This window comes from Melospiza melodia, chromosome 2 (assembly GCF_035770615.1).
Source record: "Melospiza melodia melodia isolate bMelMel2 chromosome 2, bMelMel2.pri, whole genome shotgun sequence".
NCBI lineage: Eukaryota > Metazoa > Chordata > Aves > Passeriformes > Passerellidae > Melospiza > Melospiza melodia.
The window spans coordinates 58,268,376-58,295,853 of record NC_086195.1 but is presented as its reverse complement, the minus strand read 5'-3'; the positions used below and the strand labels follow the sequence as shown (position 1 = coordinate 58,295,853).

The window sequence follows — 27,478 nt, the reverse complement described above, 5'->3', positions numbered from 1 at the left end:
GTAGTCTGCTAATAAACAAAGGTGAGGCTCTGGATAGCTGAGCCTGAATCTACTGAAATAGGGTTGACAAAAGAGTAAGCAATTAAATGAAAATATGTCATTTCCCATTTGCTTAGAGTTGCATAGATTCTTTTAGCATTATCAAAAGCTTTTGCCACATTGCCTTCCCAGCTGACACTGAATAAATATTATCCTTCTTGACTTGATTTTCTGTTCTTACGGTCTCAGTGAATAAAATTTACTCACCCAGAAAATTAAAGCCTGTGAGTATCGTTTAGGAGGATGCAATGATTTTTGCCTGTGTACCAACCATACAAATTTCACTATTTCTGGGACACAATGTAACCAGAAATACCCCACAGAATGCATCAACTTAATAACCTACTCAAAATTCAGGCATTAAGGTGCAATTTTGTGGTGCACTGAAATGAGGTTTTTACTCCAAAATGTGCATACCTAGGGAAACAATAGTCTAGCTTTAGATATCCTCTCTCATAGTGAAACTTAAAAGCTTAAAAATTCTTTTAAAGCAAGGAAAAACTTCAAACAAATTCAACTCAGCCCTATTTAGCAATTCTCAGAGCTAAAATTTTTCAGGGTAGCTTGTAACAGACAGAAGGGAGAAGAGTTTATTACCTACTATACTCCTGGAATTAAGAAACCTCTGCATGAAGTGAGAATTGGTGAAAAGGATTTCAAACATCTTGTCTGCAGTGATGTGGAAAACTCTGTTTATAAAAAGTCTCCCATAGAGATCATTGTCAGAGACAGTCTCCTTCACTGCTAAGAAAGACAGAAATCAGGTTAAGAACAGTATTACACATAAGCTTGATAGCATTCTAGGTTTTATTACAGCTTAGATCTCTCCCAAGCTTGCATCAGCATTTGTTTCTTGCTCTCAGAAACCCAGTAAGGATAGCAGCAAATGATTTGGTAGATAGGTTGCCTTCAGGAACAAAGTCCAAAGCTGATTTTCAAATACACACCACTACCACCACGTGCAAACTGATAAGTTAACAGCAAAAGCTACCATCCCTTTAATTTTGCCTTCAGTATTTTACTAATCCTGCAAGAAACACTGGGGAAAGAAAGTTAGCATAATTTTCATTAATATGTATGTCTATTGTACAAAAGACAAGAAAGAAGGACAGTAAAACCGTAACAGTTTTCTTCTTATGACTGGTTCCAGAATTCTGCTTTTAACAGTTGTAATACTGGTAATGCCCACAGTCTAAGGGATCAGGTAGACTCCCAAGCAGTTCTTCCCTCCATACCCATTGAACAGGAACACAAGGGGCATCCTGCTCCATTTTGCAGTTCCCAAAAATGCATGGAGAGGCTCAAATGCCACCATTTATTTCAAAGCCACTGAGCACCCCAGTGGTATTCTGTGACTGCAGCACTGATCTTTGCTATTTCTGCTTTTTGGTGGTTGCTGGCATGACTCAGCTTTGTGGTTTTCTCAGCCACGCTTGCAAGAGATAAGGGATAGAACTATAATCCTGGAGGGCAGGCCAATCCTGTGCCAATCCCAACTCAATCTGCTTATGCTTTAGAAAGAAGTCAATCCTAAACTATAATTACCAGCAAGACAAACAAGCACCCCCAGCACCACACATCACTAAAATGAAACAAGCAGCCCAAAAGCAAATCTTGCAGCAGACAGACACAACCTTTCAACTGATACAAATGAATGCTCAGGGCTAGGAAAGGTCAGTGCCAGCCACAAATGCAAAGGGAGCCTGAATATCACGCTGTAGTTCACAAGCTGCCTGCAGGCTAAGGTTACAGCACTTAAAACATTACTGGCTTGGTAGCAGTCAGTATTGATAAGGCAAATGCACTGACTGAACAACCACAGCAGTCCCCAAGGAAAGCCAGTTCTGACTGAGCAGACTCCCTCTCTAGTGCTGCTCCTAGCCTGCTAGAACATCTGCCTCCAAAAAAGCTCTCCTTGATCTCATCAGACTTCAAAGGACCCCAAAAGAGAAGCGTGAGTGCTGTGTTTTTGTGCTTGCACAAGAGGTTGACTTCCTCTCCATGCTGTGTTCTGCTTATGCAATTGTAATTCCAAACAATTATGAGATGGACAGAAAGCAAACACACATTTCAAGAGGTCTATTTAACCAGTCAATACACAGTCATTACACGTAGAATATGAATTCTGCTGTGCTGAAACATTCTGCAGGAAGCCAGAATTTCAGCTTGAGTTTTCAGCTTTTACTCACTGAATTTTCTCTCCTAACTGAATCTAACTCTAATAAAAAGCAGGCCAAGTGAACTGTAAGTTTGACCTAATTTAACAAGACCTCAACATTACAGATCTCTCCTTTCAGAGTGCACTACCCACATCCTCTCTTTTGCTAAGAGACAGGAAGTTTCAGATACTGATGCTGACCTCCCCGCTCCTACTGTGCATCAGCTACCAGGCAATACACACCTAGTTACTGTGGTTGAGTGTTACTCAGCTGGACATTGACATGCCCAAGGAATCTGCTACCACTTAAAAAAAAAATAAAGACACCGAGACATATGATCAAGCCACCAGATAAGCATCAGATTGGTTTTGTCAGCTCCTTGTATATGTCTTAGCAAACACAAGATAACACAAGTTACCTTTGCCCCAGTGAGCCTGAGCTAAACAACTCAACTTTGCATTCACCTGCGGAGGACAGCTGCTATTCTTCTGCTGATGCAAGGTAATTTGGTATGCCAGGTCAACTTGTGATATGCACAAAGTCCATGCTTTACTACCTCAAAGTGCAGATCTTGCTACCAAGCTCTATTACTCTGAGTCTATCCTCTTTCTAGTGAGTTTGAACAAAAAGCACCCACAGGTCTAAACAAAACTTCCCCTAAGTTAATCTACCTACACTAGCTCTATATGGTCATGTCTCTAATAAGGAATAGTCAATTAAGTGCCAATGAAGTGCATGAGCACCTACTGAGAAATATGTTTTCTATTTACAATCCTTCTCAGCTCTTGAAAGAAACAAAGGAGTTTTTTTAATGTTGTTAGCACATACAGCAGTAATTTTCAGAAAATCCAAGCTAAACCTGGGTTTACACATCAGGCCCATCAGCTACTTTAGATGCTGGGATTCAAACAGCTGCTCTCCAAGAAAACTGTAAACTTTCTGGACAATGAGTCTGGAAGGTGCATATGTGCATACATGCTGGGAGTTCCACATCTGTAGCAGGATACACCAAGAACTTGACAAGCTTCTAGTCACTTCCATCTGGGCTTCTCAAAATTTATCTGTAAAAATTCTAATGAAGCAGCGAGCACAAACAGTAGCATAGCAATGAATAAGCATACACTTTACACCCTTGTCATTTGAACAGAACAGGCAGCCTTAACCACTTATCTCTGCTACAAGTGAAGGTGCATGTTTGTCTACGGTTTCATTTCACACAGGTAAACTTTGCCTTTGTTTTTCACACCAGTAGGGCAACACAAAGCATTTTACCCTAAGAATGGCTTGGAATGCTCTTTATTAACAAAGTATTTTGTGCAAATAGAGAGATATCAGTTTAACTCCCTCACTTCGAGAGCTGTTCTAACCCCTCAGCAACATATAATTATCAACACTAACTTTCTCAACCTGAATACATTTATAGCTAAATTGGAGCTGTCTGCTAAAAGAACATGAGATTATTCTGACTTTAGGTAAGGATCACTAGGGACCCAAAAACACAGAAGTAAGCATATTACCCAGAGTGTTCTGATTCAGCCTAACAACAGCAGGTCTATTCCCTCCCCCACTACTACTTTGCACTTCCTAAGGTCATTTTCATCACTGCAAGGCAAGCTGCAAAATAATATTTGAATATAATACCATTATGCAGCAGAGATGGTAGAGGTTTAAAGACATCTGCAGTGCAAAAAAAGAGACAGAAAATGGGGGGGAATGGGGCAGTAAGAAAACCACTGTTATTAAAATTCCCCTCAACAAGGAACAGCAAAAAGCTAAACATACCACACGCAAATTAAGAAAGCCGAACTGATAAGAGCACAGGCTATCAAACAAATTAGTAAGAAGGCTGATTTTCCACTCCACAGAGTTGGGGGAGGATCAGGATTTTAAAAAGTATGTATGCAAATCTTGGCACTGTTGAACATTTCTATACCGTTTGGGATAGGGAAAAATTACAGGCTGCATGAAAGATATGTAGGTAGAAGCTTTTAACCAAATACACCTGAAATCAAGTGAATAAAACCAATTCCTAGAAGTGAACATGTTCCAGACATCATCTATTTAAAGACTGTACCAGCAGTATTAACCATTTTCAGAGAACTCTCCTATACTTGAAGTACAGAATCATCCTGGGGAACTACTAAGTAAGTATTGCACAATGCTAGCTTTTTCCAGTTCACAAGATAAAAGAACCTCACCAATTTTCGCCTTCAGGTGACTTAAACATATATCCTCCAAACACCAAAATAAAGAATTTTGTTTTTCAACAAAGTATATCCTTTCAGTATTTTGATTAAAATGCCAATAAGATAACAGGGCTATTCTTCCTTACATACAATGTATATCCAAAATTTTGTATTAGGGGGAAGAGGAGGACAACTAATACAGGGCTGAACCTAATTTCAACTGTCCTGTATTTTAAATAGAGGAATGCCCTCTACACCAGTATCTGCAAGCAGTCAAGCCTCTGCTGTGCCCATCTTGCAGCACCATGATGCAGGCAGTTATGCTCTCCTGCAGGTCACACATTTAAGGTGGTTATTACTACACATAGAAACAACACAGTAAGTCTGTCATGTTACACAAGGAGAGCAGAAATGTGTGATCTCCCTGCATACAGTAGAGCCTTCTAGCAGAAAATACTGTTTTCCCTATATCCTGCTTCCCCCTTCTTACTTTGAAGTACTTCATGCCAAACATGGTCATGGAAAACGGACAAACAAACAAACTATACTAAAGAGTCTTGAGGAAATCATAAAGATCTCCTGGCTCTGGGTTAGAAACATGTATTCTATGCTTGAACTAAAATCTGTTTTCTGAAATTCAGAATTCAGGCCACAGATATTAATGTTTAGCTTAGCCAAAAGTTTGTCATGGCTCAGGATTTACACTCTGATTTTTGAAACTGAAGAAAAAAACACCAAAATGCAGGTCAATAGGCCAGTGGTGCACAGTGGGATGCAGACCCCCATCCCCAAGGTGAGAACTGCTTAGGACAAGGGAATTATTGCTGTGAAGAACAACAGTCTTGAGCTTGCCCCTCACCTTATTTGCCAGGACACCTCCATGGGCAGCCTGAGTATGAGCCAGAGGACACAAGAGAAATTAATCGCATGGGTAAACCTTTGCCATGTAGGAAAGCTAGTTTCATTTGCGTGAAGGAATTCACCTTGTAAGAGTGTGGGGCAACTGCAACAGAAAACAGACAGAGAAACAGAAGAAAAAAATTCTAAGCATGAAGATTCTGAGAGAAAAGATTAATGTTGTGAGTCTAGAAAATCCTGCTCCGAACAAAAAAAGACTAGTCTTGGGGAAGGGAAGAAAAATAAGAAAGGCAGCATGAAATCAGTTGTTTTTTATTAAAGAGATATCTCCAGTTTAACATGCTCTATTTATTCAACATCATTAATGCAGGCATGACAGGGAATATTTACTGCTATTGTTTAGGCACTAGCAGCAGGAAAGACAACAGGACTACTTTTTAATCAGTTTAACTGGAGACCTTCGCCATAAAAAATAAAATTCAGAGACAGAAGAGAGATGTAGTAATAGAAAAATAGGAAAGCTGCAAAATATCTAAAACATCCAAAAGCCAGAACATTCTGCTGCTCTAAGAGATACACCTGTGAAAGAATAAATTAATTTTTGAAGCTTGTTAAGTGTGTAGGAGTATGGCATAAACAACAGCCTCTTTAAGTAGGTATATTTACAAAAATGATAATGCCTGACATACATTGAGTTGAATCTGAACTCAAGCCAACAGAGAAGCAGTATGAGGGAGCAACAGCAAAGTTAACTGAATATAACCATATCCCCAGGCAAAAATCACAACTTGAAGGCAGCCAACTCAAATTGTAACTCTGAAAGCTTTCCTGCATACCTCAACAATTTCCCCTGTGACAACACCTGCAAACAACTTCAGTTGTCAGCTCTGAAAACAACAAGTCACAAAATTTCTCAGTGAGATTAAGAACTGCCTTCAATTAACTAAACTGTTCTATTCCTGCCAACAAGTGATGAAGTAAGTTCTCTTTGCACATGAAAGAAATATACAGCTGCTACTGAGCACGGTACTACTGTTGGGGTTTTCTGTCTTTTTTGTCTCACCACCATATAACCTTGGAACCAATACAGGTTGTGCACACTTCACATTAAAAGCATTTACAGAACCCAAGATTCAGATATTACAGAATATCCACCAAAGTTCAATGAGCTGTCTGAACAACTACAGCCCTTTGGCACAGAAAACCTCCCCAGGGCAAGTGAAAATCTCATCACAGAAAGTGAGAGCTTGTCAGGGGCTACTGTGGAACCACAGGACAAGCACCCACAAATCTCAGCACAAGCACCCACAAATCTCAGCACAAGTCTGTCATCCAGGTACCTGTGCTTCTTCTATCTTGTACTGGGTAATGAGATATGAGGTTGGTATATTAGGATCCACTGTTAGCACAGAGAGTGAAAGCTTCTGTAAGATATCCACTAAGGTTTTTCATTTTCAGATCAGACTCAGAGCATGCACTATACTCTCCTGAAACCTTGGGCTTTCAGTAAGCTCCTCAGTTTACTCCACCAATAACAATGAAGCCCATAAGCCTTAAGCAAGTACAAGAAGGGGGTTGGGGGAAACTTTCAGAAACTTAAGTACAGCCTGAAACGTTTCTCCTCAGTTTCCAAGAAATACAAACAAATGAAAGAAACGTCTTTGAAATTAGCACCACCCCATTGTCAAGAAACTTTTAGTTTAAGCTGTTGGCAACTCTCTACCCACCAAAAGAGAGAAAGAAAACCACAATTTCTTTGTTTTCATTCTAAACACCCAACAACATTTTCCCCTCACAGAAACAAAGATTAAAAAATGCTTTTGCTGCAATTCTGTGAAACAAATAAGCAAACAACTTCCGAAAGATCAGAAAGTTCTCTAACTTTCTCCACAAGTGAGATAGAACACCAAAGTCATGTTGTTTTCCAGATCTCAACTGTTAAGAAAGAGATTTATACCTTCTTCACTATCTGAAGCACTGCTCTTCTCTGGAAGATTTTCATTCTCGTTAAGGTCCAAAGACTTTTCTAAAGACCTGCTTCTGACTAGCTTAGCAGGTTTTCTTTCTGAAGATGGAAGAGGACTCTTTATTTGCTTCTCACTTGAGGACTCCTCCACCTGAAACAACCAAGAGCAGAAAAAAATACCAGCAATCAGAGACCATTAAAAAAAAAAAAAAAAAACAAAACAAAAAAGAGAAAGTTACTATAAAAGAAGACAGCCATACAAAGTAAGCCACAAGTTCTATCTGCTCAATTACCACACAGTCAAGCACTAATTTCCCCCTTGTTCCTCCACCCCAGCCAACCTCTCTTCCCTTTATTTAAATATTTCACTAAACTCTGGTAACAAGAAATAGACTTACTTGTACGTACTGACGGTACCAAGAGCTCCCTTAAATGGGACAGTCCTCTTGCACCCATCTGCACAGTTTGGACCCCTTCCCTGCTTCAACACCAGCATTGATAAATTAATTAACCTTACACAGATTTACTTTACATTCATCAGGTTAGTTTTTCCTAGCAGTTTAGCAAGGGTCCAACAACCCAGAGGGGAAGCACAACGAAACAGGCAGGGTGCCCCTCTTTCAGCAAAATTAGATTAACCCAATTACATATTTGAAAAGTTTTTATTTTGTAGGATACCATCACCCTTTGAAAAAAGAAGTTTTACAATACTGTCTAGAGCCATCGTACTTATAAAATATTACTTCTCACAAACAAAGCAATGGAGTATCATTTGCCATCTCCAATATGTAAGCAAGAAGGAAATCCCTCTGAACATCAGTCACTGAATCAATGATGCAGCTCTTCACCTTAAACAAGAACTGTCAGCTAAGCACGTATGCCATTGCACACTTAAATAAGTAAATCAACAGGGAAACTATATGGACAAAGTTTGTGTATCTAAAAATGCCACCCAAAAAGTTTGGCTACCAGCTTTGAATCAGTTTTCATTCTAATCCTCTCCTCAAGGCCCCACTGCCACCAGTGGAACATGCGGGATGAAGAGCAGCACAGCCCTGGAAGAGCAGTGTGTGGACCACAGTAAATATGATCAGGCCTCCTCAGTTGAGTTGTTCTGACTCATCTGCAAAACCATCACCCCTAAAGAGTATTCAGCATTGACTCAAGAAAGCAAAAGCATCCACTGCTTGAACAATCATCATGTACTTCCTGTACTTCTTGGGTATTTTAAAAAATAAAACCCTGCTACTTTTCTTGTGCAGCCAAGGGCTATTAGGTGTGGGTGGCTGGAAAACAGAGACAGGCATAAATCTGACTGCAGTATAAGCAGACAAAAGTACTCCTTCGGGGTCAAAAAAATATAAAGGAAGACGGAATCAGAAAAACACATCAGTTAACAAATGCTCCTATTGAGAGAAGTTGCCATGTAAGTTATACTCAGTCACATAACAGGATCTAGGACAGAACCAACATTAAATGTCAAAATACCAATACAGATGGATGAAGTCCAAAAGGAGCTAGTCGCAACAGAACAGCCTAAAAATTGACACTCTGATCCAGCACAAACCCAAGGAACTCTCATAGCATTTTGACAACAATCATAATCTAGTGAAGCAAGGTTCTCCCCAGCAGCATAAGAGCAGCCCGCTATGGCACAAGCAGAGCAGGGAAGCCAGGCTCAAGCCATTAGACAAAAGCAACAGCTCTTAGAAAAAAAAAAAAGCTTTTCATGTTGTCATGGAAGAAGAGATTCAAGCTGGGGCTTTTATAATAACTGATTGAGTTTAACACAGATTTCATGGGGGTTTGGGTTGGTTTGCATTTTTTTCCACGCTAAAGAGTAAAGATTTTAAGATCTGTCAGCTGGAATTAGAGATATATAATTTATTGCCAATTATACACTTCTCTCCTGAGCTAGTCCAGTAGTGCTAAGCTCTGTGCCAAGGGCTTTTTGGTTTTCAGCCTGTGAACAGCAAGATCTGGGACTGGAAGGCCTCCCTATAAAGGGAGGAGGGAAGATGATGGTTGCAAAAACAGGCAACAAGGTGGCTCCCACACTCACATGTACTGAGAGGGCAGGTAAGCCACGTACACTTGTGTCAATCAACACAAGACAGCCATTAACAATATTTTTTTCAAGATGGGCATAATACTAGACCTCCACTATTCAGATCTTCATCTTAGGAGAGCTTTGGGCCTTACTTTGTCTATCAGAGCAGTAAAGGGAATTTAAGCCTGTTTCCCTCCAGTCTTTGGAAGGTGATTAAGTGTGCTTTGTGTCATCACTGTGATGACTTCTGATAAATACATTCTAAGCACTACTGCCTCCTCCGACTGCCCTTGTGGTTCTACAAAATATGCTGCAATCCTGGGGCTGTGGAGACAGCATGGATATTCTTGAGTAATGCCAAGTGACACATACAGCTAAACAAAATCATTGTGCACTTTAGCTACCCTGAAACAGTAAACAGTTTAGTTACACATTTATCAAGACCACACTTTAACGCTACCATTAAAAGACTTCAGAAGCAGTTTATTCAAGGCAGAACACTGGCATTTTTGCAGACCAAATCCCCAGGCATTCCTCCTTACCAAGATGCCAAATCAGATTTAGCACCTGCAAGAGACATCTTGGGGTGTGGCTTCTTTTCCAGGCACAGCAATTATCTTTAAATGGCTTGTTCTTGCGCAAGTAAGATTTACAAGTGCAAACTAAGGCTACCTGTGTAGATTTTTAGTTATGCCAAACAGTCCAAATTCCAACAGCATCCTCAGTACTCTCAGGCCTCCCCTACAACTCTCCAAAAATCTTGTTTCATACTGCTTGAGTGATGGAGTATGAAGAGTACCCATCACTCAAGCATCCATGCTTTTAACATCTGAGAAACCCCAATATTCTTTGCTGGATATGAATCTCTAGCCATCAACTTGGATTTTGGCAAAATTATTTAAATCCTACTTAACCTCCAGGTCAGTTTCAGCAAGTGACAAAAGCCAGAAGATTTAAAGGTAGGGTAGTAAAAACTATTAAAATAATCTCCTTTCTTCCTTCACATATTCTCCTAAGCAAAACTGGTAATTAAGTACCCAACCCTAGTGAAGCTTATAAAAAATGCATTAGCGGTTTATTTTCTTTTCCAAGACCTTTGGGACACCTAATAACCAAGAGAAAATACCTGCAACTTTTTAGGACTACAGCTGCACACAGAAGCCCCAGTAGCTGTGCTAGACACTGTGCCCATCTCATATCACTACTAATGCACTTGCTGCTCACACTAGCCAAACACATTCACAAATTCATACAACATGAGTGAACACGAGCAAGCATTCATGCTTGTTAGCTGTACTAACCCAAGGCATCAAGGTCAAGGTAAAATTCATCTTTATTATAGCACGTGGAGGGTCTTTCCCCTTCCTTCTGAAGCATTAAAAAAGGTTTCATATATTCACAACAGCAGACTGACCATTGAAGGCAAGGAAGACAAAGTGTAACTACCATTTAATAAGCCTTATATATAGGAGATAGAATAAGAGAAGATATCATTTTAAATGACAAATAAGCACAAGCAAGAAAGCATTGGAAGTGAAAAAGGCATTACTTTCAAAAAGCACTTGGATAAAACACAAATATGGTCCCCTTGGGAACTGGATAAGAAAAACCAAGAAGTTTTGTTTCTAAAGGGGAAAAAAAAACAGACCAGGGCATAAGCCTCAGCATTGTAGCAAGGCTGCGCAGCGAATTAGTGACAGAGCACTGCTGAAGCTCATACCAACAATATTCTCTTACACAGAATTTCGCTCATTTTCAAATTTAAGAAACATTCTTGAGTTCTCAAAGACTTCCTTGGAAGTTACAATCTCCATTCAGCCTATGTTTGCAGACATACACGTTAAGCACATACACTTATCAGTAAGAAAGGCTGTGTCAGCACTTACTCCTGGCAACATGTGTCTGTTGAGTGACTCTCCTTCTGTTTGAAGTGTGGGCTCATGAACTAAACCAATCATTTTGGGTAGTTTTTCATCCCTTTCTCCAGAATCATCACAAATGCTGGATCTGTCCAAAGCAAAAAGAAGATATCTTTGGAGATCTAAGCACTGAGAAATCCGAGAAAGCATCTCGTGGGATTTTCGCATTGCAAAACATGGCTATTCAGATAACATTAAAAACTACCAAGTCATTCTTCCTACATGCAGCTCACGAATACCAAGCCATCTTCCTCATTTCAGCCACCTCTTAGAACATTCAGCTTCTGATCATAAGGTTAATGACACCAAGAAAGTGAGTGCTGTGAGAAATGAGGAAACATACAGCTTTTACCTAGTTTGGAAAGAAAAAGCATTATGAAAGTGTCAGAAATTAATTTTTTTCCTGCATAGCTTATTCCAAAGTTGCAACTTTCTAACAGAAAAAAACCCAAAACATAACAAAAAAAAAAATCCAAGCAAACCTAAAACAGAAACCAAACCAATCAAACAAAAAAAACACCTCAAAAATACTTAATAGAACATCTTTTGAAGCCTGTAATGAACTCAAGACATTTTTCTCACAAACATACTCAGATAACACAGGATTAAAGAGTCAAATTACATTGTTCCGTTTTGGAGAGTCATACTTATTTACACAGAGATATGTAAAGTGCTGTTATTAGATTGACACTGGCAGGTCATAAATCAGTTCACATTTGTTCAAAAAAATCAAGGAAACTTCCAAACTCCACATCATTATTATTACAACTATTCTGGCTTGTTATATTATTTTTCCTGTTTCTTAATTCAAACTGAGGACAATACAAAAATAAGCTAAGACATCAGATATCGGGGGAACAAGGCAAAACAAGTATTTCAGTCTCCACAGAGGACAGGAAGAAAGCAAGCATCTGAACCATAATATAGGTCCATTGTATGCAAACCTTCCAAACTGTTGAAGGGCATAAAGGTGCTAGATGGACTAGGCACCATCATGCAAAAAGGCTCCTATTTAAGCTACCCTATGCTGGTCCCCAAGCAGATCTAGGGTTAGAACAAGGTGTTCCTCTCTCCTCTTCTAAGGGGCCTCAGCTGCACTGCTACTATTTTAGCAAATTCACACAGTTAAGTTTTCATGCCCACTCAGTCTATGCAGTTCAGACCTTTGCACACTTATACTACAGGCTCAACCATTCTGGTAAGGCTACAGCAGCTCTTTAGAAACTGAGTTTCTAAGAAAGAGGACACTGCTTCTCCCCAGATGTTTCAATAGGCTGTTCAGCCTCTCCTTACCGAGACTGCCCGTTGTCCTCTGACGATGAGTGGAAGCTCTCCATCTCCTCGCTGTTCAGGCCCAGCTCAGAGCCATAGCTCTGGTGCACCAGCTGCCAGAATTCCTGCTTGGTCAGCCTCTGAAACAAAGCAGGCTAGTCAAGAACCACGGTATGGAACAGTAAGGCACTGGAGGAAAAACAGCAACAAGTTTGTATTACACCACAGCCTTTAACCTCAATTCTGACAAGGACCAAAAGCATTCAGGTATCACGTTCCGAGATTGGGTTTCAGCATTTTGGGCAACTGTACTCCTGTCTACTCCACACTCCCACTGCTGTTCAACCAACCATACCAATGTAAGAAAAATCATCATTTTAAGAAAACACACACTTGTAGCCATTACTTGCTTCTTCACATGTCACCAATATTTTCATAGATACCTTCAAGGTACCTCCCTCTTGAACTTCACTTGATATGGCACAAGGTAAGTAATTACCTCTTTGATTCTGAACAAACTGTTTAATAGATACCCACCTGTTTCCTGAGGATGCTCAGAGTACTTTACAAATTGTGGGAGGCTAGCATTTCAGTCACTACACTGGTGTCTAGGTCAGCCAAATGTCCACTTCGCCAAGGTGGGACAGAAGGTCCTCACTTTGTACCACCAGCATCCTCTTAATGAAAAGTAGTTGCTTTTCCTCAGGATTACCTTGATTGAGGACTAGCTAAGTCTTCTCCTTCTCTACAATATCTCTATCCTGTTCCAAGAATTCCCACACCTACCGAGACATATTTAAGTTCTCTTAAATTGTCAGGAAAGCTTGGAGGTGAAAGTAGTATGACACACTCATATCTGCAAAGTAAGCAATGAGTTTCAAAGTCCACCTTAGCTGTAAAGGACTTGGGGGGGAGGGGGTGTGAAAAAAAAGAAAGAGAAAGAAAAGAAATCAAAGGCTTTTGTATTTAACAGAGCTCAGAGAGAAATACTAGCGATCTTAAAACAGGAGACACCACACTGGAAAATGTGCCTCGGCCACCATCCATATTGATCAAGGGAACAGAACTGCGCTAATGAGGCAGTAACACAAGTAGCGCTTACTATTTGCATGAAATGATGACATTAAATACCCATGCATTATTTAACAGGCCTTTAAATGATCCTCTCCACCCGCTTGCCTCACCTGAAGAGTGTTAGTTACAGCACCCGCAATTTTAGACAGGCACGGAGGAGCTGACCCGCCCTCAGGATGTAAATTCGCGCCCGCAGCAGCCCCGGCGCTGCCCGCGCCCCGTCCCGCTCCGCGACCCACCTGGCGCGTCCCGCGGGGCAGCGCCGCTGCCGGGCCGGCCCCGCTCCCGCCGGGAGCCGCCGCCGCGCTCCCACTTCCTGCTGGGCGGCGGCGCCGGGGCCGGGGCAGCGCCTTGCTCGGCTGCCGCCGCCCGCCCGGGGCGGGACAGTGCCAATCTCGGCCGCCGGGCCCCGCGGGGATCCCGCTGTCCCCACGCCCCCGCTGCGGCATCCCCGCGCTGCATCGCATCGCATGGCACGGGAACCGCTCCCCCCAGGGCCGGGACAAACAGCCCAACTCGGGGGACCAGGAAGGGTTTTTCCCTCGGGTATTTTCCAGCACAACACGGTTTCGGGCTTTTCAGAAAGCAGCTGGCAACAAGAACCCTATTGGCAGAGATCGGTTTCAAGGTATTTAATCCTAGCGAGGGCAAAGTAAACATTAAAACACAAAACACACAGCTATAAAGCAAGGGTCATAGCAGCCTCCCTCTGCACGCGGGTTTGTTCTACAGAGCAACGCAGTGCTGAAACACATGCATCCACTTACAGCTGGCCTTACTTTCCCCAGGCATTCTGTCTTCTGAAACAATAAACTCATAACCACAAACAACTGCCTACAGTTCTTATTAAATGGCCAAAACCAGGGGTGGGCATTACATGGTTTCAAAATACGATTGAGGTGAATCTTTAGCTAGCACACCTTCCAACTAGGAATCAAAGGACAGAAATAAAGCCATTTTCATTTCTGTTGCCCAATATTGCCAATGCCTTGATTCCCAGTCATAATGGTACAGAGTTAACGTTGCTAATAATTTGGCCAGTATGTTCTTTCTATGGGCAAATCAGTCCGCCCTTTTACAGTCAGCTCAATAGTTCGAGGAAAGCAGAGAAGCTTTTCAGCTTCTATAAAGGAATCTATAAAGCTGTTTCCTGTTGTTTTGTAAAAGCAATGTTACAAACTTCTGCTTCTAAAACAGGATTCTTCCACTATGCTCAATTATTCCTAGCTCAGCTAGATATAGTAAGTTCTTAAGGGTCACAAGCCAAGATCAAAGGAGATTTGCTTTATTGTATCAGAACCAGTCCGTTTTGAAAACAAAAAAGGGCATAAATTTTCTGGGTCAGACTTCTGCTTCTGAGAGATGTCTTAGAGAAGCTCTGAAGCTTGAAAGGCAGAATCTAAACATTCATTACTTTGCCCATTCAAGGTGATGGTCTACACCACGTTTTCCCTCAGTTCTCTTTGTATACAAAAACAAAGGCTACAAGAAGCAGCTGGGATACACTTCTGTCTTTTCAAGCAGAGCACAGATCATCAATATTTTGCTTAATGCTAGACAAAGCAGTGTCATGGCACAAGCAATACTACAGAGTACCACCGACAGAAGCAAAGCTGATGATTTTTACCCTCTATGGATAAATGCAGAAATAAGAACAAGACCTGCCATACAGGTTGACTAAAGAGACAGCCCTCACCACACACCACACTTATACCAGGCAACTCTGATACAGAACTCTGATTGTTTGCAGAATAGGGGAGGGAAACAGCAAACTCCCCCTCTAATTGCCTAAACATGAAGCTCAGAATCAAACCAAGTCTTCCTTCATCTCTCAAATTAATCTTGTTGTACACAAAGGTGCAAATAAACATCTCTCTTTTCACAACCTTCCCTGAGAAACTGCTGGGGAAGGCAGAACTGCTGTCCTGGAAGATGCTTGCCACAGGAAGCCCAGGTGATCAGAAATTCTGGTCCCTTCTCACACCTCTAGACTTACCTGCTACAATGTCTTCGGAGACAGGTGCAAATCTCTACCCAGCAAAGCATAAGAAGAACAATAGGAAAATAAATCCAACTCTAAGGCAGAGGACTCATGGGAATTGAGACCGATTAAGTTAAGATCTTGTTCCATTAGAAATAAGGAGCGCTGTGTTTGTTTGGGATTTGAATGACCTGCCTAATTACATTTTAATTTGTTCCTTCTCCCTTAAACTTGAAGGATATTTGACACCTGTAAGGTTTAGGAAAACAAAGCAAAACTGTGAATGGCACTGCTCTTATTGTCAATAGCAGCCATGAATAAATTTCTTGTGCCAATCTGGAAAGCCCACTGCAAAATAGGATTTTTGGCTGATTTTAGAAACTGAAGTATTATTGAAAGCTGCAGTGGATGTGGAAGCAGCTATCTGTTTTATCAAGACCGGTGTCATGTCTCTTCCAGACCTGCATTAATGATTCCTTATTTTCCATGATGCTGGATCATTTAAAACACAATGGCAAGGTAAAAGCCTACAAGACTCACTCTGCACATGTTTTGCAACAGGGATGGAAAAACAAATAAAGTGTAATTTTCCTTCAAAGAAAAAAAGTCTTTCCACAGACATTTAAAAATGAAAAAGCCTAAGAAAGACCCGTGTTAAGAAGAAAGTACCCACTGACTTGCAGAGGAACTAGAGTTGAAGGGCACCAAACACACTATAGTGTATTCTGAGCAAGGTCTGAAGAAGTTACAAGCTACAAAATTGTAACTGAGCTGAGGAGGACTGGGAGTCCTGTCAGAGCAGTGGTGCAAAGCTGCGGGGAACCATCTTGATGGATGAAGTAAGTCTGGGCACAGAATAGCATGTAACCATTTGCTGGTTCTCTTGCACAGTGCAGAACTTCTGACAGAAAGGCAGACTTGTCAAAACACTACTTGTTCAACCACCTAGGACATGCAATATTTGGGAGGTACAAGGCAGAATGGCCACCAGATGGAGATCTGGGAAAGGGTATGAGGCTGACCCCACCAACAAGTTCCACAGGTGGTGAAAGCTTAAGGTGAATCAGCTAATGCAGACAGGTCACTCCTCAGAGGTGAGACTTCATAGCACAAAATCTGTGCCCAGAAGTGCTGAGGAGGCCAGGGAGTAAAATTTACCTCTGTACAACCATGATTTGAAGCAAATGTAATTCCAGTCCCCTGGATCCAAATCCTGAAAACTGGGGATTCTTCACTGTCAGGTGGTGCAAACCAGCACTATGACACTCAAAGTAAGATTTGTACTTTTGATGACAACTTTATTTCATAATTTAACTGTTGGATGTCATCTCCAGGTCTAGAAGATGTGCTCCAGAATATAAACAAGCTATTCAAAGGCTTCAAAACATTTAGCTATTGGCAGAGGAAACATTAAAACCAGCTCCTTTTGGAACTGGTTCCAGAGTGACATTTGTTTTTTGTCAAAAGCCATACAAATTCTGATGGCATCCCTTTGATCACTGAAGCCAGGAACACCAAACTCCGCACACTCAGGCGCTGCGTACCATGGCAGGGCCTCAGGTGCATGGGACATTTTCCAAAGGTATGCGGTTCCTGACATTGGAGTGGTGGGGAGAAAACATCAAAACTGCTTGAAAACACCAAGGGCTCTCTTTTAGTATTACTTCAGTAGACAGCTGCCATTCTAGTAGTGTCAGTGGATCCAGCTCCAGCAACTTCAGTTTCTACTTTCAACTTCACAGTGCCCCTCTATAGCTTTAGCTAGTAAAGAATATAAAGAAGGCTGACAGGTGACTCAAACACATTCTAGCAGAGAATCAGAAGTCATTACTATGTTTCAGAAGTAGGAGCTCAACCTAACAGAAATCCTGTTTCAATAATAGTTCTAAACATACTATATTAAAAAGCTCTAGATACACCTCATGACCATGCTCCATTTTACAACTAAGAAGCCCAAGCAGAAATTCTCATAAACAGGTTTATCTTTTAACATACTGCAGTGAGGATGAAAGCAAGCTAACAGTAAGATTTGACATAAATAATAAGGATAGTTCCCAAGCTACTCTAATGCACTGGTCCCTAAAACCTGCTGGCTTAATTAATCTCATCTTGCATGCATTCCATGCCTCCTGTTTTCTTATCTATCCTTTTGCTACTATTCTCAAGTGAAAATTTGATCCTAACATGACACTCATTTCAGTGTCAGAGAAGAAACACACAAGAAAAATTAATACTGAACAGCACAAAGCTTGTTACCTCTGTTCCAGTCCTAGGATAGGTTTGTATATCTGGATGTCCATACATTGACCCTCCAGCACCACAAACTAAATAAGTGAATAACATAAGTGCCATTTCTGACAAACTGCACAATGAAAGAAAGCAAGGTTACTTCCAGTTGCTTGTTTCTATCAAAAGGTGACAAAGTACATTGTGGCTGGATTCAAATCAATTAAATAGTATTTGATTTGAGGGACAAGGGATTTGCAAGAAACATTGGTTTTGCCTTAAATAGCACTTGCCTTTATTTTCAGTGCTCTTTTTGACAACAAGTGCCTCTAGTCTGCCCTAAAATTCATCCAACAAAAAGAAAAAAAAGTGTAGCTACTATGTGTAAGTAGCAAAACAGCTTTAAACCTTTGGGGATCGTTGCAGTGTTATATATGGATATTTTGGTGTGTAATTGCAACTGAATTGAAATATTTAAACAATGAGAGACAAGCAGGAAGGAACTGGTTTACAAAATTGTCTTTCTTACAAAAAATTGTCTTGTCTGTCTTTCATGATGTTCTGCAAATGTGTCAGTCTATTTTTAGAAAGATTAGCTTAAGTAGCCACAAATTGCAATATAAATCAAGCTAACCAGCCAAAGTTGCCAAAATACACTTCCATATCATACAGCCTGCTTTTATTGCATTTATGCAAGGTCAGCAGAGTTGTAATGAGTAGGCTGGCAAAGGTTCAGCTAACTTATCTAATAAGGAGTTTTGGCCTCTTTTCCTTGAAGTTTTCACTGAGAAAATGTCTTGCCTTTTTGATCACAAATTAGGCATAGAAAATGTGAAGCAAATGCATATCAATTTAGTAACATATGCTTGAGCTCATAGTGAAGAGAAGCATGCAAACTATATGGAAAGACAAAATGCTCCTTCAACAGCAGAGTTGTAGGTGGCAGTCTGAGAAGGAAAAGATGAGAATTTTGTCTGTGATCTAAAGTACAAGGAACCAAAGCAGAACATCAGATTAGAATTCTAAGTCAGAAAAGAAAAGCAAATTCTAGTCTCTTATTCTCCAGAGGTACATCTGTCAACATTAGAAAAAGTTGATTTGGCTGCTTAACCACAGGTAGTGTTGCAGACAAGCTTACCTTATCCAGCAACACATTCTGCCACAAACGGAAGATACTGAGGTAGCTTCTGTCTCTTGCACTGAATGATGTGAAGAAAAACTGCAGAAAAAAACAAAGTAAAACATAAGCTCACATGTAGCTATCTTCAGGAATCCCAGAATGCTTCCTTGTATCTCGAATAGGCCAAGGTCATCAGTAACAGCTTGACTCATTTCACATTCAACAAACTTGGGGTCATGTTCCTCAGGTTCCACAGTTTTAATCACTTTCAGTGATGATTTTCCCCAATGTCCACACAGTAAATGAAGACACATGCTGTTCTGGCCATGTCACTACCCTTGGTATAAAGGAAGAGCTCCCTCCTCAACTTAAACACACTTAAATTTTTCCCCCAGGAGGTTGAACAAATCAGAAATACATATGCCTGTTTCTCACAGGCCACAGCTATTTCTATTCTTCTGCCCCATAAGCCTTTTACTAACTTTTTCACACAAGATGATGTGAAATTAAAATAATTAAAATAGAAGATCAAATTATATGCATCATTTCAAGTATTAGAATCTTTCCCATTGGAAAGCTGGGGCTTTTTTAGCCAAGAGGTCTCTCTTCCTTGTCAATGAAAGTTAATGCTGGATGAATTGAGAGGGAACAGCCAAATAGGATGAATCACAGTTGCTTCCCAAAGAACAGCTCCAGGTTCACAGTGGAAAGCTCTGTTCTTTGCCAATAATTATTATTTTTAAAGCATTTATAGAAGAACTACTCACAAAGTGTATTACACATAAGACTCTGCATCATGCTTTTTAGTTTTTCAAATACACACCTAAAAACTTCATTTCCCAGCACATGTTCTGGGGTAAATCTCTCCATTACTCAAAACCCATGACATCACAGTCCTTTTGTTTTCAGTAGTTTTCTTCAAGGAGTACTTGAAATCCAGTGACTTTGATATTTTTCCAGTATGAAGAATACACATTCTGAATTCATGCTTTGAATTAGTTTTCCTTTGAATAGGTGAGACAAACTTTTACTTTCTGGTTACTGTATCAACACCACTAAGGGATTCTGCAGTCAAACTGGAGATGAATTAGCAAGCAAACATGCACAGGGACCAAATCTAAGTCCGCCTTCTAATCCAAATCACATTTAAACATTTGACAGGGAAGTACTTATGCAAATATAGACTAGAACAAGTACTGTGTTCAGGACTCTATCATTTAGCAAGAATATTTTTAAAAACAGATTTTTACCTTCTCTCCTTTTGTTGCTATTTGTATGGCATTTGGAATGAGACGAGCAGTCTTCTCCTTTGTCATGAAAGTTATATCCTTCAAAGCAATAGAAATCTAAGCAGAAACACATTTAATAAGACATATTACAAATAACTTATGACTAAAAATTTAGAAGTTACAGAACATGCAAGAAGAACTCAAACTAACTCCAAACTCTGGGATGCAATTCAGGTGAGATCACAAAGGCAATTACTGTCTCCATTTGCTGCTTTAACAGCAAGCATTTCAAAGTAGAAGCTGAGGTGACTTAAGAGTCATCTCCTCTTCTTTCACATTGGGGCTGGGGAAGTAAGTGGTTCTTTCTGCTTTTCTTCCACTCCTCCAGCCACAATCCCAACCAAACACAAATCACAGATCTGAAAGTCAATCCCAATCAGGATGCTATACATCAAGCAGGACATAGTCTGTTACCTGATCTCTCTCATCTATCTCACAGATGTTTACAATATAGTCAATTTTCAAAATTTTATTTGCAGTCTTGTCACTGCAAGAAATTCTGCCTTTCTAGGCACATTTGACTTGTGTATTAGTAGTTGAAATGTTTCTGTTTAGAAAAACATGGTCTGACTGGTTGCAAGAAGCTATTTCCTTCCAGCCTACCCCCCCTCTTCTCTTGAATATAAGGCTGTGCTGCCATTCAGCATAGAGAAAGGAGGAAGGTACAGCTCTAACTTGTTTTTTCCTGTGTGAGCAGGAAGTTCTCCACTTACTCCCTCCCTCTTTGCAATAACACAGCCTGCTAATGAGGTCCCAAACTTGGCTCTATCATGGTAGTTGATGAGCTCAGATTGCCTAAAGCTATTGCTGAAGATATCACCCTGCTAGACAGGCAGAAACAGGTTACCAGGATGTATGCTGTTTTGGATTAAAAAAAAAAACCAATCAGTCTTTGAACAGATTATATATTCAAGACTATAGTTTATTTTTAAATTAATTTTACATCTAAAATAAGACATATTCAATAATCAAATCCATCTGATGAAATTAAGCTTGGTTTTCAGTTAAGTATTTCTACAGCCCCTCACGGGCTTAAATACACAAGCTATTTGTTTTTTGTCCTGCATATTTCAGAGCACTCAAATGTGAGATACTGACTTAAGTTATGAGCAGTCTCATAGTTCACAGAACATTTTGACCTGTCCCTCCTCTGTTTGCTAGGTTATCTTAATTTTCTTATTCACTGTTTCATGCAAGTTCTGCAGCAGATGCAACAACTGCATCTGAATGAATAAATTTAAACTCATTAACCTAATCTGATAGAAATAAAGGGCCAACATATCACAAATACCTATCTACCTTTGCTTGTACTGTTCAAAAGCCATAGACCACAATATGAGAACTTGCAGAAGTCATTTATCTATTCCCTTCAGCTATTTTTAGATGCTGATATTTACATGTAAGGCTATGTCAAGTAAGGTTTAATACTGGAGAGTTCTGAATAGGGCAACACCATGTACCATGCCATGCCCCAGGACTTACAGTAGGAGGTTATGTGTTACATTCCTTTATAGGACAATTTTGCATGGTAAGGAAAGGCAAACTGTCATTACCAGAACTAAAAAGCCAGTTTTAGCATAACTCCTAAACTACTTCTGCTGAATGACAGACTGAACAGGCTTACTTCAGCATTCAGATGCCTCCACTGCTACTCTTATTTTACATCAAGGATTTGAATTTCCACTCAGGGATGCAGGCTCTTTCTTCACAGCCCGGAGTTACTAGTATGATATCTGAGAGAATCTAATCCTATATCCTGAGAGAATAGGACATGGAAAAGGTGGGATTCAAGTGAGCTAAGAGATCTTACTGTGGTCTCCCATCGGAAAATGTTGCTGTGGAAGCAGAGCCAGTTTTCAGAGAGGTACAGGCGTCCTTGCAGCAGGATGTCCTTCTGGAGCGCACAGGCGTAATCTGTGTACAGAGAGCAAGAGCAAGTTACTCACCCACTGACTGCAGCACAGCTCACCCAAACCTGTTAACTGAAATGAAATGGGTATTACAATACAATAAAAAGCCATTTCTTTCACTTTTAAGAAGTCTACAAAGGCAGACTTGTACTGACTTGCATCCAGACCATTGCTCTGGGAACAGCCCACAGCCAGAGCTGATGGTACATCCATGTGAGGACAGCATTCCATCTATGTATTCCATCCCCTGTGTACTATCTTAGGTTTTCAGAGAAGAGGTGTCAGGCAAGACCAGGAGTATATGGGAGAAGTATTCATTAGTCAAACTTCAAAGCATCTAAACAAAATATTTTATAGTAAAACAGATTATACTGTCAACTCCTACGTAACAGTAGTTCATGTTGTAGCAAGATAATAGTTTTCTACTAAACAGAGCCTTTCACTAGCTAAAACTATCTGCAGAGTGAGACACTAACAGGCAGATTGAAGCTATCCAGTTCTTGAGGCAGGGGGTATTTCCTGAAGTTGACTATCATTTTTATCATTCTGTCTCTGACTGAAACACCCCTATTGAGAAATTGATTTCATCTACAATTTAATTACCCATAATCAGATACCTGCTAAATAAGAACAAGAGCAGAGGATTTAGTTGCATTTCTTAAAAATCTCAGAGCTTTCCCAGTTTCAGAGCCTGAAGATTCAAACAAAAGGACTTTTCAGAAGAACTGCTGCTAGATAATTAAGATGGACTTCTTTGGCGAGGTCCAACCTAAAGAAGGCTACCTAATGTACACAAAATATGCAGAATGTATGTATTGATACAATATATATTAGTGATTTTGCCCTTAGAGGTATCTAATACCTTTATATCTGGTATTGTCTGAGCCAGAATTTTGATTTTGTGTACTACAGGAACATAATTAATAGACTCCTTGTTCAAATATCAAGAACTTCAGGAGTCCCCAACATCCTAACTTCAAGCTGAATCTGCATTTACAGAAGCTTTTATTATGATTTTAAAAGTTCTCTATTTTCCTCCTCAAATAATCAAGCAGAAATAAATTTCCTTATAACAAGAATGAGTCATGTATACAAGCCCTTGGAGATGTAACTACAACTAGAACTACAGAAGCTTAAATCCAAAGAACTAAGTGCATATTTGAGAACTCAGATATCAAAATGCTGACAGAGGAAGACAACAGGAGTTTGAAGTTAAGGACTTGAGGAGAGCATTACTAAGAAGCTTGCATCTGACTTCTGTGTTTTTTAGGAGAGGGATTCAGACCTACAGAGGTCATCATTGGACAACTGATGAGCAATCCCACTCTGACCTACCTACACAAAAGAGAATATCAAAACAGATGGAAGAGATTAACATTTCTCCTTTTAAGTTTTCACAACTGTAACTTAATATGTTGCTTGAAAACAACATTTTCAGGCAAATTATAATAGCACTCCTTTAAGCTCCCATTTAGAAGCTCTAAGTAATTCCTTATTAATTCCCTAAGAAAATACTATTTTCTATAATATTTACATGCAGTGCTCAGTACAGTGGAATAGTTACTTAATTTTAACAGTTGATTTAAAAACAGAAGCAGTAACAATTCTTTTCATGAACAGCAGCAAGCAGTGGTTTCTTGGAGCACTGCAAAGCCTGGACCAAGTTTCTCTACACCAAGCAAAGGAAGAGCTCCTTGCTTGGAGGATGCAAAAAGTCCTTTCAAGGAAACACTGCTTTTTATGGAGTAAAAGAAATTTATATGAAAGTAGTGGCTTTGCTTCTTATGGAGCAGATTAAGATTAACCCGTTACTAAATCTTTCTCTAAATCCTACGCAGTCCCTTTGAAACTGTGCTTCAGAGTTTGCTCCATGGCTTTCTGCATCAACCCAACAGAAGGAGAAACATCAAAACAATGCTTTGAAGTAATATCCTTTCCTTCTGTTTCACATCCCAACTGAAGTATTTTAAAAATGCATAAGGCATTTCAGAGGATAACTGCCTCTTGAGACTGGAAAAAGACACAGGGATTTAACTGCTTCAGAGCTGTTGCTTGCATACTCCAAGCATACAATAAACAGCCTCTCAATATTCACGTCCTTAAAAGTTGCATAAAATAAGAGATGAACTTGAAACAGTCACAATGCCACTTCTGTATGAAAATATACAGTGTATTTGTTACATAAATACAACACAGGCAGATGATGAAGGGAATAAGGTGCATCACTATGCAAAGGAGGCAGGGTTACATGCTTGCCTTCTTTGGATTCTGCAGTGGAGTGAAAGAGAGCAGGAAAAGGAGTATTTCAGTGCTGAGAAAAGTAATGCATCATAGTTTGATATTCTCTGACACCTGCTTCTTTCCTCTCCCATTCATCTGAAAAATAGTCTTTTAAATTACAACCACCCACGTGTCACTCTGTCCCGGGAGTCACATTAATCAAGGTGCCTTGGGAAAGGGTATTAATTCCAGGGAGCAAGGGGAAAGCTTTTTCTAAAGATGATCTACCTAGTTAACAGGGTCTCAGAAACAACATCCCTTTTTTATTTTTCCCACAAAGCAGGCAGTAGAAGAGAGGAATATGGACCTGGCTTTCCTTGAAAGTATTTTTGCTAGTTCAAAGACAGGAGAATAGGGAGTTATCACCTGTAGTCAGAATTTGCCATAAAAAAAACACAAAATGCTTTGACATGACTGCAATCTGAAGTCACCAAACAGAAGACAAAGACTTTTTCTGTGCTTACTTCTTACCTACTATGAGTTTCTCTGAGTCTGGCAGATGAGAAAACTGTCTCTTGAATTCCTCACTCCTATATTTGTAAGTGGAACTTGAGAGCTGCAACAAAGAACAGTAAAAGGTTATGCAAACAGATTTATTTTCAGCCATCAACTGTCTTCACACTGGATGTGTAATTTTATCTTGAAGAACAAATGAACCTCAGAAGAGCAATAAAGAATAGGTGGTATCTAAATGTGATCATCACTGTAACTTTATGCTTACTTATGTAAGAGTATTTATTTGGCATGGGCCAAACTATTCCCTGTATCAGGCCAGATGCCAGTCACAAGGCATTACAGTGCTATGATAGCAACCTGCTCCCCCTATAAGGGGATGAGAGCCCTTCTGGGACTAAATATTCTAGCACAGACCAAGTGAAAAGGCAGCAAGGCCATAACACAGAGGTGACAGAAAAAAAATCAAGCCCTCATGGAGGCCAATAGAACAAAAGGACCCAACAGAGAACGTCAATGTCTCCTTGGAATATTACTTCAGGAATACTTCAATGCACTGGATTTTTCAACAGCTGCTGTAACTAGAACTGTAGGAACAAAGAAAATAGTTTCCTCCAGTAAGAATGAATAGCAGCATCACCATCACTTCTTGATTTTCTGTCATGTTCTACAGTTCACCCCATTTTAAAGAGATCATTGTCTAGGATTTTCTTAAGATTCAAATTGGGCAGTAAACTCACGGCAGAGGACTATCTCAATGGACTTTAACTCCTTACTCCTATAAACCAATGTCCCTGCTCCCACACAAATGAAGAGTTTAGCACCTTCTCCAGAAAATATTCTGCATAGAAGTCCTACTATTCATTTTCAGTTGTAAGAGGATCATTTTTTTTTTCCTTAACAGATATTGGACACTTATTTTAGAGGCAGTCTTAACTAAATGCTGTATAAGGCCATGACTCAGCTGGACTAAAACTATTACAGGAAGAAATCACTTTTAAGCGTTCCTAGAACCAGGTATAAATATACTACAAAAGCCTCTTTCACACTTTTTTTTTTACCTTTCTAAAGATCTTAAGCACATGGATGCTATTCTCTGCTTGAGCCCCCGTATTACTCCAAAACTTGACATTCACCATTAAACCCATCTCCATCATAAGATTAGTTGCTATTTATATTTAGGATGGGGGAAGAAGGAAGAAAGGAGGCAAAGAACTAATTTTGACTGTATGACCTTACTTTAGACACACTCCTGCAGCATCTTAGTTGGCATTATCCTTTCACTATGTTTGTGCTTGTCCAAAAAACCCCAGGACAAAACCAGACTTCTCTTCAGCTTGATGGCCCTTTTAATAAACTAGAACAAATGCACTGCTCCCACCTCCTCAAGATTCCCACATTTTGCTCTTTTTCACTGAGGACATTCCTGCTTCTTGCAGTTCAAAAGTTCCCTGAACACAACCCTACACTTAGATCTTACAATTGTCTGGCATCTTATACTTGAGAACTGAGCTCTTAGGCCACAGCAAGTGCAAGTTCAAGTGCAACCTCAAAGTCAAGTGATCAAGTGCATGTAACATGTGAGAGCGCAAAGTTGCTCTGACACAGATCAGCTCTTAAAAAATAAGTCAATTTACCATCTACACCATGAATAAAAGAAAGTCTATATGTTTGACCTCTGTTTGAGTACATATTTCCTGTCCACTGATATTCTGAGCATTGTAATGCAAAAAGGCAGCAAGGGATGGAGACAGAAAATGCATTCACCCCTCCCCTTTTGAGAAAAGTAAACATGAAAGGTTTGGGTGTAGCTAAAGAGAAACATGTTAGACATGTCTCTAAACTGTAATGCCTCCAGTTATATTTCAGTTATTTCTGTGATTATAAAAACAACATTTGGAAAGCACGTAATCTGCTGAAGTAGGTGGGTTATGGTTTCTTGGCTTGCAACATCCAGCCCTGAAATGCACACTTTTAACTGATCATCCAAAAAAAGCATCCAATATCTGCACTGCTTTGAAGAAATCTAGTTCTTTGCAATTACTCTGGAAAGAGACATAGGGAAAAATGAAAAATTAACTCACACCTGTCAAGTTTCCACCTGTAGTTCCAGAGTCCCTATGATTTACACACAGTCCTACCTCAGCTGACTGACGTCTGGACTTGCATTGCCAACACCAGCATACAGGGAATAAAAGAATTAGTTTGCCATGAGAGGAAAACAAAAGTCACAATTTCTGAAATCATGATTTAGGAAGCAATGCTTTTAAGGAGAAATGTAGTTTCTCAAACATGATGTATACAAGAGCAAAGAGCTACACTGAAGTTCAGCATCTTTGTGGTTATAAGACAAAAGGAATCAAAGAAAAGGGAAGCATCACAGCATCACAGACATATTTATACTAGTGCATGAATCAGCCAGTTCAACAGAAAAAATGAATCCAGACTCTGGATACTGAGTTTAACTTAGAACTGAAATTTTCTAGAGCATAAAACCTGTTACAGTTTGTCTTAGAAACCCTTGCTGGCATTTAGAAGCATTGTCATGAGTGACTGGACTATAAGAAAACCTTATTAATGGCAGATTTCTACTGAGCTCCTAGGACACTTAGGCAGAGTCTGCTCTGAATCCTTATCTCATCAGCAGAAAAATGTGAGCACATTGAAACTTCTGAACCTTATATTTTCCCTACTTT

General features: G+C 39.9%; 1 protein-coding gene across 6 annotated transcripts in view; it reads right to left on the bottom strand.

The window, feature by feature from the left end:
• The window catches only part of GRAMD1C (GRAM domain containing 1C), a 51,472-nt gene that overhangs the window by 9,325 nt on the left and 14,669 nt on the right, over positions 1–27,478 (bottom strand). For 4 of the 6 annotated variants that reach the window (XM_063148316.1, XM_063148317.1, XM_063148318.1 and 1 more), the window contains exons 3-10: positions 24,801–24,885; positions 21,950–22,053; positions 20,101–20,196; positions 18,869–18,949; positions 12,471–12,589; positions 11,145–11,265; positions 7,200–7,359; positions 637–783 (exon numbers count right to left, since the gene is read on the bottom strand). In XM_063148316.1, coding sequence (XP_063004386.1) covers positions 637–783; positions 7,200–7,359; positions 11,145–11,265; positions 12,471–12,589; positions 18,869–18,949; positions 20,101–20,196; positions 21,950–22,053; positions 24,801–24,885 — 913 coding nt within the window. The remainder of the gene's footprint in view (positions 1–636; positions 784–7,199; positions 7,360–11,144; positions 11,266–12,470; positions 12,590–18,868; positions 18,950–20,100; positions 20,197–21,949; positions 22,054–24,800; positions 24,886–27,478) is intronic. The other 2 variants (XM_063148319.1, XM_063148322.1) reach the window with 1 other exon arrangement.